At 44.4% G+C, this 14,651-nt stretch overlaps 1 protein-coding gene across 1 annotated transcript in view; it reads right to left on the bottom strand.

Moving 5' to 3' along the window:
* Positions 1-14,651, bottom strand: part of LOC117347325 (dynein heavy chain 6, axonemal-like) — a 2,502,256-nt gene that overhangs the window by 1,215,222 nt on the left and 1,272,383 nt on the right. The window contains 1 exon segment of the mRNA XM_033918113.1: positions 6,747-7,302. Coding sequence (XP_033774004.1) covers positions 6,747-7,302 — 556 coding nt within the window.

Here is a 14,651-nt window from a genome sequence, read left to right as displayed (position 1 = left end):
GCTGAAAGGACATGGGGAAGACAGAGGGATGAGAAGGCTGCTGAAAGGACATGGGGAAGACAGAGGGGGGAGAAGGATGCTGAAAGGACATGGGGAAGGCAGAGGGGGGAGAAGGATGCTGCCTGACAGGACATGGGGAAGATGGTGGGGGAGAAGGACACTGAAAGGAAATGGGGAAGAGGGAATGGGAAGAAGACGCTGGCAGGGAAGAAGACAGAGGTGCCAGACTATGGGGGGAGCGGAGGGAAAAAGATGGGTGCCAGACCAATTTGGGAGGGGGGAGAAAGGGAGAGGCACAGTAACAGAGCAAATGGAAGACACAGAGAGAAGAGAGGCAGTGGATGGAAGGAATTGAATGAGAACATGAAGAAAGCAGGCTAAAAACCAGGCAATAAAGGTAGGAAAAAAATTCTTTTTTTTTTGCTTAAGGATAAAGTAGTATATTAGTTGTGTTGATAAAAATTTATAAACATTAGAGGCTCTGGTAGAAACCCGTTTACAAAGTATGTATTCTTCCCAATTAATATTTCCAAATTAATAAAGTCTTTTTGCTTATTTTTAAATGGGTTTCTATCAGAGCCTTTAATTCAGTAGCATAATTAAATGAAATAACTATTTCTGTAGTTTATAGGGACAGGCGGGGACGTAGGGGATTCCTCGCGGGGACGGGTGGGGATTCCTCGCGGGGACGGGTGGGGACGCAGGGATTCCTCACGGTGACGGGTGGGACTTTGGCGGGGACGGGTGGGGACGGGTGGGATTTCTGTCCCCGCGCAACTCTCTACTCTCCCCCCGGCGGAATGTTTCTGAATCGCTGCTGAGGGTGGTGGATTTTTCAGCAAAACAGAAGGCGAAGGCGACATCAGACCGGTCCCTTTCTCCCTATCTCCTTCCCTACTTCCCTGTGCAGCAGCCGCAGCATTCCCTCTCCCTCCATTAACCGCGAGAGGAGCCTGCACGAACCTAACAGCCCAGCCTCCAGTAGTCTAACTTCCCGGCGGCTCCTCTGACGATCGCCTTCTCCGACGCAGGAGCGGCTCGTGAGAGGAGCCGCTGCAGCGTGTCTGAAGTTGAAAAAAACTTTGGCCCGTCTTCGTGCTCGGCCGCAGCGGCCGACATCCGTCTTTACTTTTTTTTTTTAGTTGAAAGACGCGGCGGTGGCTCCTCTCATGATCCCCACCTGCGTCGGAAGTCCGACACAGGCGGGGATCGTGAGAGTAGCCACCGCCGCGTCTTTCAAAGAACCATAAGCCGCGCATGCGCACTTCCTATGTGTCGCTACAGCTCACGGAAAACCGGCGCACACATAGGAAGTGCGCATGCGCGGCTTACCATTTTATTATATTAGATAATCTGATAAGAACAAGCCAGCATGGTTTCTGTAAAGGAAAATCATGCAAAACTACTGCATTTCTTTGAGGGGATAAATGAGCAATTGGACAAGGGTGACCCCGTAGACATCGTATATCTTGATTTCCAAAAAGCCTTCGACAAGGTACCCCATGAGTGCCTACTGAGGAAACTGTGGAGCCACAGGGTGGTAGGGGACGTGCACAGATGGATCAGAAGTTGGCTGGTGGATAGGAAACAGAGGGTAGGTGTAAAGGGACACTACTCGGACTGGAAAGGGGTCACAAGGGGTCCCACAGGGGTCAGTGTTGGGACCACTGCTGTTCAATATATTCATAAACGACTTGGAAACAGGGACCAAGTGCGAAGTTATAAAATTTGTGGATGACACAAAACTCTCCAGTAGAGTCAGAACCATGGAGGATTGCAAAGAATTACAAGGAGACCTTAACAGACTGAGTGAGTGGGCAATAAGATGGCAGATGAGCTTCAATGTAGAAAAATGTAAGGTCTTGCATGTGGGGAAGAGGAACCCAATGTACAGCTATACAATGGGAGGGAGGGTACTGGGGAAAGGCAGCCTTAAAAAAGACTTGGGGGTTTTGGTGGATAAAATGATGAAGCCGGTGGCGCAATGTGCAGCAGCCTCAAAGAAAGCGAACAAAATGTTGGGCATAATCAAAAAGGGTTTCACTACCAGAACGAAGGAGGTTATTCTACCATTGTATTGAGCGATGGTTCACCCACATCTGGAGTACTGTGTCCAGTACTGGTCGCCGTACCTTAAGAAGTATATGGCGATACTCGAGAGGGTCCAGAGAAGAGCGACACGGATGATAAAGGGCATGGAGAACCTTTCGTATGCTGAAAGGTTGGAGAAGCTGGGGCTCTTTACCCTGGAGAAGCGGAGACTTAGAGGGGATATGATAGAGACTTATAAGATCATGAAAGAGAAGGTGGAGAAAAACATATTCTTCAGGCTAGCCGGGCCCACAAAAACAAGAGGGCATTCAGAAAAATTGAAAGGAGACAGATTCAAAACGAATGCTAGGAAATTCTTCTTCACTCAGAGGGTAGTAGACACCTGGAATACGCTCCCAGAGGAGGTGATAGGGCAGAGTACAATATTGGGCTTCAAAAAGGGATTGGATGACTTCCTGAAGGATAAGGGGATTGAAGGGTATAGGTACAGGTATTAAATGAATAGGGGATGAAAGACTTAGATAAGGTCCAATTACAAGTCACGGACCTGGGGGGCCGCAGCGGGTGCGGACTGCTGGACACGATGGACCCCTGGTTTGACCCGGCAGAGGCAATGCTTATGTGCTTATGTGCTTAGATGTGGCCAGCACAAGTAGACACCCCTTGAATCTGGGAGGAAACAAACCAAAACTGGTAAGGAGAACGGTTGAAGAACAGAGCTCGAAAGCCGTATGAATTGGAACCTGTAGCAGTTGCCCGGAAAATCAGGAAGCAGAGCCATGAGGTCTGAGATCCAGAAAAAACACCATCATCCAGTGGCCTTGACAATTAAGAGAAAAACCAGTAAACACAGATAACCCTGCAAAGAGAATTAGCAGGAGAAAACCATGAAGGACTGCTTAAAATCCTATGTAGACTCTCAAAAGAAAACAGAGTCTGAGAACAGGGTGAAAAGATTAAAAGGCTAAAGCCTCCACATGAAGAGAAAATCAGAGAAGCTAGGCTCGTAGGAGTACATGAAAACTGATAAGACAGCTGCTGTGAAAGTGAAAACTGCTACACAGATGTGGCCAGAGAAACTCACTAGGTCCATAATGGAGAGGAAACATGTTCCAGCACAGCCCCAGGAACACCTCCCCAAAGCAGACGTATTCAATAACCTGTCCTGATGAGTAATGATAAAAAGAGACACTCAGATGCAAACCCGATCCATGAAAAACAGATCTGCAAAAACAGGGACTGAAATTGAACAGCGGCTAGATGAAATGTGTACACAAATGAATGACAAGGAAAACCATTTGGCTAACTGGTCCCCAGCCTTGTCCATTCTGCCCAGAAAGACAGAAGCCTACACACCAACCGTGAGGATGAACTCCTCCAGGAGGGAAACAATGACACATGTTAACCGCTTCAAAGGACATGTCAAAAAAAATTACCATAGAGATCATGGAAGGGAAGTAAAGGACCCTTGAGATAAATACAAGCAAGGAAAAGAAATTCCGTAGGAAAATAAATGGCTGTACAAAGTCAACTCCGAAAGGAATGCAGTTACAGAAAAATCCCCTAATGGATCAGGAAAAAACCACATGCGATGAAGAAGCACCTACCACTTCAAAGAGAGACAGGGTGTAGTTCCAAAAGACACCCCAAGCCTATCAACCAGTCAAAACCAAGACCATGAAGGAAGCGATACAACACCGATGCTGGTAACTGCAAGGGCAACTGGTGTCACGGGATAGGAGTCAACAAAAGCAGAGAAGACTCACATGAAAATGTCCCCGGAATCAAAAAACTGAACCAGGCAGCACTAGAAGAGACGGTGTCAACAGGACTGAGAGCCCAAACAACCGGAGCATAATGGAACAGGTCGCTGTCAATAAGAAAAAAAACAACCCCAACGTGGATGTCGATTATGGACTGCAACATCGATCAGAACGGACGACAATAACATGGTGGCGATAGAGAAGGCGACATCAAGCAGGGTAGTTGACACCCATTAGAAACATCGACATCACCCAGAGGAACAGGGAAAACATGCTGATACCGACCGAAATCGTGGACATGAAAGAGAACACTGTTAACAAGGAAGAACTGGTACAAATGGATACAACCCCGGTTCCAAGGGTCAACACTTCAGAGAAGAGAAAAGCCAGTATCAAGGCACCCAGCACCACCAGAACAGACGGGAAAGAACACAGGTACCATTGGTCCATGGCCGGCACCAATGGTATCATTGCTAAGCAGAGAGAAAAGGACACCGGTACCGTTGGTCCATGACCAGTACCCATGGTATCGGTCCAGAGTAGAAAGAAAAAAGCACCGGCACCCAGGGTCCATAACCGGTACCAGTGGTGCAGCTCCCGGAGAAAGAAAGAACACCGGTACCCATGGTCCCCGACCGGTGCCATCGGTGTCTTTCCAGAGCAGGAAGAAAATAAACCGATACCCTTGGTCAATGACCGGAATCATAGGTGTGGTTCTAGAAGAGAAGAAAAAGAACACTGGTACCTTTGTCTCATGATCGGTACCATCGGTGTCGCTCCATGCTTCCAAGATGAACATGCCCATATCAAGACAGTCATCGACATGGAAGAAGCCAGATATAGGGCTGAAAAAAATGTCGGCAGGACTTGACTCACTGCTGCAATGACCAAGATCGGGAGGATTAGACTCACCTCTACAACAATCTGAATTCTAAAGAACAAAATCAACTTACCAAGAAAGAAGCATCACAGGCGGTGCGGACCAGGGAAACCGTGCCGAAAGTACGCTGGGTACTGGAACACTGGTGTTGCTTGTCGCCGGAGTTCTGGTACCAGATTACTGGCATCGACTGGTGTCGGATTCCTGGCGGCATCGACGGGAAACTGCTTCTGGAGAATACACATGAAAATATGCTGAAGAGAAAAAAAAGCAAGGGAAGAAAAAACCGGCAAGGTCGAGGTCCCGAGATTGCTAAAATAACTGGGGGATTTCAGTAAAGACAAATTCCTCCACAAAACAAGTGCGGGGAGGAAGATTGGGCAGGAAAAACCAGCCCGGGACAAGAACCATGCAGAAGGGAGAAAAGAAAATGGCGATCCATAAGGCCTCACAAGGCCAAACCGACAACAGTAAGGAAAAAATAAAATAAATGGGGTTTTGGGGTTTTTTTTAATAGATTGAACTTAAGAAAGAAATTAAGGAAAAAACCTGACAAAAAGTCAGTAAACCGCGAGAGTGGGAAGGCAGCGAATGAAAAATTTTTCAATAGCCATTAAAAACGCGACTTCTTAGCTCCACGGAAACTAAGAAACTGAGAGACTATGCGCCTACGTCGGGCAGGAAGGCACTCGCACAGGCACGGTGCGGACGTGAAGAACTTTTTCAAGTTCTTGAAGTATCTGTACCGGGGCTCCGTCAGTGACGTCACCCATCAGTGAGAATATGCTGCCTGCTTGTCCTGGGATAACATTTCTGAGCTAGTGATTTTTCTTTCCTGGTAAAACTAGCTCAGAGAAAACGTGGGGTTTTTTTTCTAATTTTGTTTTGCTGGGTCTTGGCATTGAGGTACATTTGAAGGGAGGCAGCTAATTAGGAGCAGTGCAGTGCAATAGCTGTGCCTGGAAGCTGTTCTGAAGGCTGAGCCAGCCTGTGTTTAAGAATTGTCTTTTTTTCTGTCTGATAGTTTGTGGACTGTAAAGAAGGTAAAGCTTATATTTGACTCTTTTGTTTCACTTATAACCAGGGAGAGTTAGTTAGGAACACTTTGTGCAAAAGCTGCCTGAATACAAAGAACCTGATCAGCCTATATAAAGGGGCAGAATGCCTTGCTAAAATTAAGCATTGCTACTAGCTACTTTAAGAACCTGCCTGAAAGTATTGCTAAACTGTACCTCTCAATATCTGGTGTCTTTACCTGGCATAGTGCTGGCAAAGAAATTAAGATTTTTGGGAATTTTACCTAATTGCAACAGCTGAGGTGGCTGTTGGCCAGTTGCTAGAGGAAAAGTTGTATTTTTGTTTACTGCTGAAATTCTGTGCTTGTGTTATTTTTGAAACAGTGGAATTGTTCTGTGTGAAACGGGGTGCTAAACACAAAGTATGGCCAATGGACAAGAATAATATATCTTTCCAAGAACTTGAACTTTTGGTGGAAGTTTCCTTCTTTTTGCTGGAAAGGGAAATCCTTACCCAAAATACTGGGATTTAATCACAGCATAGCCTTTGCCAAGCCTGAAGGGTACCCCAAGCTAAAGGGGACACACCAGGCCAATATCTTATCGCAGCCCAGGTGGTCTGCTGTGCTCATCAGAAACCCCGGGGTATGACAAGACATAACTTATCCTTAGAGTGTAACCTCCCTGACGGTTGGTAAAAATGCAACAACGACCACACCATCTCAGGACAATCATCATACAATAGTTTAAATATTGAACAAAATATCTTAAATTCAATACGAGCACTGATGGGTGACCAATGTAGCTCTTTTAGAATGGACATAGTGTGCTCAAACCAGGACACATGTGCCACAATGCGTGCAGTAGCATACTGAGCAAGTTGCATGGCCTTAAGAACACATTGTGGCAAACCCAAGTACAAAACATTGCAATATTCAAATTTGGGATTCACCATCATTACTACAACAGTTTCAAAGTTATCCTCGGACAAATAATCTCTCAATCTGTAAAATCAGGAATAATGAATGAATTTACCTCAAATACCATATGAATCTGTGGAGTCAGTTTGATTCTTTCACTATTCGCCAAACATAGCATTTTGTTATCATCCAATACAGTGTTCATGTTTTCAATCCATAGCGCATCCACTGGTCCATCATTAATGATCCATTTGTGATCTCCAGAAGTATCAGTGACAGCTGATCGGACACTCAGAGCCATCAAGCCATCTTTCCACTCAAGGGTTAAAGGGTTAACTTCACCATACAGTTCTCCCATTGTAATTGATTTAGGGTTCAAGATACATGTCTTAACAGGCTGATAAAAAACATTTTTCTCACCAAGTTTATGCAAGGCCCCTAGAGTATCAGCCAAAATTTGGTATACGGTTGTTTTTCCACCTCCTGTTGGCCCCACAAGCATAACACCATGTCTTACTATCATAGTTTCATAGAATTGTATGACCTTATGAACCATACAGGCTACTGGTTGTAAATTGTGTGAGAGCATAACATTTATAATAGTTGAATGGAGTATGCCGTAGTCATGTTCTGGGATTAGGACTCCAGGAAAAAGGTCAGATATGATCCCACTAATAGAGAAAACCAAAATAAAATAAAGTCAGTATGGTATAATTATATTCAAACAAACAAGTATAGACAGGAAATGACTCCAGTAAAGCACAGTTACTTACCATACAGGTGTTATCCAGGGACAGTAGGCAGCTATTCTCACATATGGGTGACGTCATCGACAGAGTCCGGATGCGGAAGCCTCGCAAGCAGACTTGCTTGTAGAAACTAGAAGTTTCGAGTCAGCCGCACTGCGCATGTGCGAGTGCCTTCCCGCTCAGCGCAGGGCACATCTCCTCAGTTCAGATAGCTAGCAGAGAAGCCAACCAAGGGAGGTGGGTGGGTTGTGAGAATAGCTGCCTGCTGTCCCTGGATAACACCTGTTATGGTAAGTAACTGTGCTTTATCCCAGGACAAGCAAGCAGTCTATTCTCACATATGGGTGACCTCCAGTTAACCAGAATAGGATGGTGGGAGCGTTGGCAAATTAGGAGAATAAATTTTGTAATACTCTCTGGCCAAAAATGGTCATCCCGTCTAGAGAAAAAATCCAGACAATAGTGAGAAGTGAAGGTATGAACCGAGGACCAAGTAGCAACCTTACAAATTTCCTCAATAGGTGTAGATCTGAGGAAAGTAACTGAAGCTGTCATTGCTCTGACTTTATGGGCTGTGACTCTACTCTGTAGGTGTAATCCAGCCTGGGCATAGCAGAATGAGATACAAGCAGCCATCTAGTTGGAGATGGTACGCTTAGAGATTGGATGTCCCAACTTGTTTGGATCAAAGAGACAGAAAGTTGAGGAGCAGTTCTGTGTGGTTCCAAATAGAAGGCCAAAGCATGTTTACAGCCAAGAGTAAGAAGAGCTGATTCTCCAGGGTGAGAATGAGGCTTTGGAAAGAACACTGGAAGAACAATGGATTGGTTGAGATGAAATTATGAAACCACTTTAGGGAGGAATTTAGGATGAGTACGGAGGACCACCCTGTCATGATGGAACACAGTGAAAGGTGGATCAGCAACTAAAGCTTGCAGCTCACTGACTCTTCGAGCAGAAGTGAGGGCAATGGTTACTCATCAATTCATATTCTGCTCTTTTCACTGTTTTTCAGCATTATATCTGCTTAATTTCTCTTCTCCTCCTCCCTGTTTCTTACTTAAAAAAACAAAAAAACACACAAAAATAAACCCTTCTCTTTCCTCTGATAAATCTTATTTCCTCTTCCTCTTCATAAGAATAAGGGTAGGACTTATATTAACTCTAATTAAATCCTGGTGCCTATGGCACAGGGTGACTAAAGTAGGGAAAATCCTGTTATAAATCCTGTGTTTAGGGTAGTCACTGATTTGGTATAGAGCCTGCATTTCTGTTTAAAATCCTGTGTTTTGGGGTAGCCACAGTTCTGGTATAGAGCCTGCATTTTTGTTTAAAATCCTGTGTTTTAGGGTGGTATAGAGCCTGCATTTTTGTTTAAAATCCTGTGTTTTAGGGTGGTAAAGAGCCTGTATTTCTGACTTACTAGCTTTCAACCACTGTGTCTGCTGATTATGCCTAGAAGGGAGGGGCTCTGATTAACTACTAAGGTTAACTGCATTATCTTTGGGGCAGTGCTGTGAACAAGTCTGCCCTGTGAACTTCTAAAAGCTAAGTTACTCAGCATTTCATATTCTGCTCTTTTCACTGTTTTTCAGCATTATATCTGCTTAATTTCTCTTCTCCTCCTCCCTGTTTCTTACAAAAAGAAAAACCAAACTAGCAAACAATAAACCCTTCTCTTTCCTTTGTTAAATCTTATTTCCTCTTTCCCTTCATAGGAATAAGGGTAAGATGTATAGTCCCACCAACCCCAGGGACCATTTTTCATATATAGAGACCCAAATAATCAGGACTACTCAAATCAAGTCACTTCACAACCAATCAAGATGACCTTTATTCTATGCAATCACTGTGATGCTTTAATTCCAAGACACACTATTTGGAGGCTTAAGGCTTGCCCCATCTGTCTTCAACTTGCTAGTATTAAGGAGGAGCTGTGCACACTTAAACAGGAATTGGTAATACAATTAAAGCAGCTTCCATCACTCCACAAAATCATACCAACTTACCGCCTCTACCTCAAAGAATAAAACAGCCCAGAAATAAATGTGTCACAGTAGGCTCAGGAAGACTGCGACATGTAACATTGAAACATCCACTTTCACTAATATTACCTCTACAGAATTCCTTCGCTCCACTAGTGCACTGCGATACTCAAAAAAACAGAAGGGAGGTGGGACTGGAACCAATGAAGGTAACGCAAGAGAACAAGCGCACCAAAAGCACAAATAAAAAAGCCAAAAACAGAAAACTATTACTGTTGGGGGATTCCATCATCAGAGGCATTAACCTTGGAACACAAGGTGAGGAGACCAAAATAGTGAAATGTCTTCCAGGAGCTTCAGCTACCCGGAGTTCCAGGCAAATACAGACTATAATTAAGGAAGAAACTAAGGATTTTAACACTGATGTTGTTATCCATCTGGGAACAAATGACCTGGCCAACAACTCCACACTTGCAACACAGAAAGCTTTTCAAGAGCTTAGTGAGGGCTTGAAACCTTTTGTAAAGACTTTAGCTTTTTCTGAAATACTGCCTGCATATGGAAAGGGAGAGCAAAGAGTGAAAAACACAGAGGACATTAATAGATGGCTCAAAGCCTGGTGTCATCAAGAAGGCTTCAGGAACATAGGAGGATGGGAAAATACATGGAAGGACAAGAAGCTATATTGCACTGATGGGCTACATATTACTACAGCAGGAAAAATAATCCTTGCAGAGAAATTTAGACAATATGTTTCTAAACATTTAAACTAGAAGGTGGGGGTGGTGTATGTATGAAGGACAATTATAGAGACCACCCCCGGCAAAAGAAAAGTGATAGTAGTAAAGATTGCAACATAATCAATATCAGCAACTTATTTCTTAGTATTGCAACGGAAAGTGAAACGAAACAAAAATCCATACGAAAAAGGAGATTACTGCTGAAAAATAGCTGGAATGCGATGACCACAAATGCTCGCAGTCTAAGCAACAAAGCTCATGATCTGCAAGCCCTGATGTTAGAGGCAGATCTACATATTGTCTCTATCATAAAGACATGATTCAGTGAATCACATGGATGGGATGCAAACATACCGGGATATAAACTTAATTAGGAAGGACAGAGATAATCAATAAGGTGGAGGAGTAGCTCTCTATGCAAAGATCAATATCCAAGCGACCAAAATGCAAGGGACCTGGGGAGAGGAAGAAGGATATGGATCACTCTGAAAAGAGAAGATGGAACTTCTATCTACGTGAGTGTAGTCTACAGACCTCCGACTCAATCGCAGCAAATTGATAAGGATCTGATTGTGGATATCCAAAAGTTTGGAAGGAAAGAGGAGGTGCTGCTGTTGGGAGATTTCATCCTGCCCGATGCGGACTGGAATGTTCTATCTGCGGAATCGGAAAGAAGTAAGGAGATTGTGGATGCCTTTCAAGAGGCTCTGCTCAAACAAATGATGACGGAACCCACAAGAGAAAAAGCGATATTGGGTCTGGTCCTCACAAATGGAGAGAGTATCTCTAATGTTTGAATGGGTACTCACCTGGGAAGTAGCAATGAAACGGTTTGGTTTGATATAACGGCTAAAGTGGAGAGAGGTCACACGATACTTAAAGTCCTAGATTTCAAACGTACGGATTTTAATGCAATGGGAGAGTACCTGAAGAAAGAGCTGTTAGGATGGGAGGACATAAGAGAAGTGGAAAGATAGTGGTCTAAGCTGAAAGGAGCGATAAAAATGGCTACAGACCTTTATGTGAAGAAAATCAATAAAAACAAGAGAAAAAGGAAGCCGATATGGTTCTCCAAACTAGTGGCGGAGAAAATAAAGGCGAAAGAGTTGGCATTCGTGAAATATTAAAAAAATCAAGGAGAGGAGTGCAGAAAGGACAACAGGGTGAAACTGAAAGAAGCCAAGAGAGAGATACGTCTGGCGAAAGCATAGGCGGAAGAACAAATGGCCAAAAATGTAAAAAAGGGAGACAAATTTTTTTTTCAGATATATTAGTAAAAGGAGGAAGATGAAAAATGGAATTGCTAAACTAAAAAAGATGCTGAGAACCGATATGTGGACAGTGATGAGGAAAAAGCAAATGTGCAAAACAAATACTTCTGTTCACAGAAGAAAATCCTGGAGAAGGACTGAGATTGTTTAGCAAAGTTACACGAGAAAATGGAGTAGATTCTGCACCATTCACGGAGGAGAGTGTTTATGAGCAACTTGAAAAACTGAAGGTGGGCAAAGCGATGGGACCAGACAGGATCCATCCCAGGACACTACGGGAGCTCAGAGAGGTTCTGGCGAGTCCTATTAAAGACTTGTTCAATAAATCTCTGGAGACGGGAGTGATTCCTGGGGACTGGAGGAGAGCGGATGTGGTCCCTATTCATAAAAGTGGTCACAGGGATGAAGCAGGAAACTACAGGCCGGTGAGCCTCACTTCATTTTTGGAAAAATAATGGAAGTGCTGCTGAAAGAAAGGATAGTGTACTTCCTTGAATCTAATGGGATACAGGATCCGAGGCAACATGGCTTTACAAAAGGTAAATCGTGCCAAATGAACCTGATTGAATTTTTTGATTGGGTGACCAGAGAGCTGGACCGAGGACATATGCTAGATATAATTTACTTAGATTTCAGCAAAGCCTTTGATACAGTTCCTTATAGGAGGCTGTTGAACAAACTTGAAGGGCTGAAGTTAGGACCCAAAGTGGTGAACTGGGTTAGAAACTGGCTGTCGGACAGACGCCAGAGGGTGGTGGTTAATGGAAGTCGCTCGCAGGAAGGAAAGGTGAGTAGTGGAGTCCTTCAGGGTTCGGTGCTGGAGCCAATCCTGTTCAATATGTTTGTGAGTGACATTGCTGAAGGGTTAGAAGGAAAAGTGTGCCTTTTTGCAGATGATACCAAGATTTGTAACAGAGTAGACACCAAAGAGGGAGTGGAAAATATGAAAAAGGATCTGCAAAAGTTAGAGGAATGGTCTAATGCCTGGCATCTAAAATTCAATGCAAAAAAATGCACAGTAATGCATTTGGAAATTAATAATCAGAAGGAACCGTATATGCTGGAAGGAGAGAAGCTGATATGCACGGACAGGGAGAGGGACCTTGGGGTGATAGTGTCCGAAGATCTAAAGGCGAAAAAACAGTGTGACAAGGCAGTAGCTGCTGTCAGAAGGATGCTGGGCTGTATAAAAAGAGGCGTAGCCAGTAGAAGGAAGAAGGTATTGATGCCCCTGTACAGGTCATTGGTAAGGCCCCACTTGGAGTATTGTGTTCAGTTTTGGAGACAGTATCTGGCGAAGGACGTAAGAAGACTTGAAGCGGTCCATAGGAGGCTTGCACCAGAAGATGTATGAGGAGAGACTGGAAGCCCTGAATATGTATACCCTATAGGAAAGGAGAGACGGGAGATATGATTCAGACATTCAAATACTTGAAAGGTATTAACCTAGAACAAAATCTTTTCCAGAGAAAGGAAAATGGTAAAACCAGAGGACATAATTTGAGGTTGAGGGGTGGTAGATTCAAAGGCAATGTTAGGAAATTCTATTTTACGGAGAGGGTGGTGGATACCTGGAATGCGCTCCTGAGAAAGGTGGTGGAGAGTAAAACTGTGACTGAGTTCAAAGAAGTGTGGGATGAACACAGAGGACCTAGAATAAGAAAATAATATTAAAAATTGAACTAAGGCCAGTACTGGGCAGACTTGCAGACGTGGAAGACTTGCACTGTCTGTGTCTGTATATGGCCGTTTGGTGGAGGATGGGCTAGGGAGGGCTTCAATGGCTGGGAGAGTGTAGATGGGCTGGAGTGGGTTTTAACGGAGATTTTGGCAGTTGGAACCCAAGCACAGTACAGGGTAAAGCTTTGGATTCTTGCCCAGAAATAGCTAAGAAGAAAAAAATTTTAAAAAAATTTAAATTGAATCAGGTTGGGCAGACTGGATGGACCATTCGGGTCTTTATCTGCCGTCATCTACTATGTAGATGAGCCATAGACATTGGTTCAAATAGAGGCTTCATCAATTGAGCAAGAACAACATTGAGGTCCCAAACCACTGGAGGCGGTTTGAGAGGAGGGTTGACATTGAAAAGACCTTTCATGAATCTTGAAACCACCGGATGAGCAGATGGAAAGCAGCAATTGCACTGAGATGGACTCGGATAGATGTAGACTTGAGGGAATGGAGGGAATGCATACAGGAAGAGATTTGTTCATTCCAGTAAGAAAGCATCTGCCTCGAGGCAATGAGGAGAATATATCCTGGAGCAGAACTGAGGCAGTTTGTGATGGTGGGGAGCTGCAAAGAGGTCTATCTGAGGCGATCCCCACTGTGAAAATTTGTGATGAAGAGGTGAGGAATGGAGTGTCTATTTGTGAGGTTGCAGAAGATGACTCAAGTTGTCCGCCAAGCAATTTTTCGCCCCTTGGATGTAGACAGCTTAGAGGAAGGTTTTGTGGCAAATTGCCCAGTCCCAAACCTTCAGAGCTTCTTGACAAAGGGAGGAAGAGCCCGTCCCTCCCTGTTTGTTGATATAGTACATGGCGACTTGGTTGTCCGTCCGAATGAGGTCTACCTGGTCGTGAAGAAGATATTGAAAAGCTTTGAGAGTATTAAAGATCGCTCTGAGTTCCAACAGATTGATGTGACACTGACGATCCGTACTGGTCCAGTGGCCTTGAGTACGGAGTCCATCGAGATGAGCGCCCCAAGCGTAGGTCGAGGAATCTGTTGTGAGGACTTTCTGATGGGGGGGCGTTTGAAGCAGCAAGCCTTGGAGAGATTGGAAGAAAGCATTCACTAGCGGAGAGACTGTCTCAATGAAGGAGTGACTGCAATGTGTTGAGAAAATGGGTCGCAAACCTGTGTCCACTGAGATGCCAGGGTCCACTGAGGAATTCTGAGGTGAAGCCTGGCAAATGGAATCACTGTAGAGGCCATGTGACCCAGCAGCACCATCATGTGTCTCACTGAGATGGAAGAGCGGGAAGACACTGTATGACAGAGTTGAAGGAGAGCTTCCAGATGTGGTTGTGGAAGGAAAGCTCTGAGTTGGATAGTGTCCAGAACAGCTCCTATGAATTGTAGGTTCTGAGAGGGTTGAAGCTGTGATTTGGGAACGTTGATTTGGAATCCCAAACTTTGTAGGAACCATATAGTCTGTTGCGTCGCTACAATAACCCCCTGAGATGTTGAATCTTTGATGAGCCAGTCATCGAGGTAGGGAAATACCTGAAGACCATGGTTCCTTAGAGCTGCTGCTACCACTGACAGGC

This window comes from Geotrypetes seraphini, chromosome 1 (assembly GCF_902459505.1).
Source record: "Geotrypetes seraphini chromosome 1, aGeoSer1.1, whole genome shotgun sequence".
Taxonomy (NCBI): Eukaryota; Metazoa; Chordata; class Amphibia; order Gymnophiona; family Dermophiidae; genus Geotrypetes; species Geotrypetes seraphini.
Note: the sequence above shows the minus strand (reverse complement) of the source record. Positions and strands in the feature narration are given on the sequence as shown.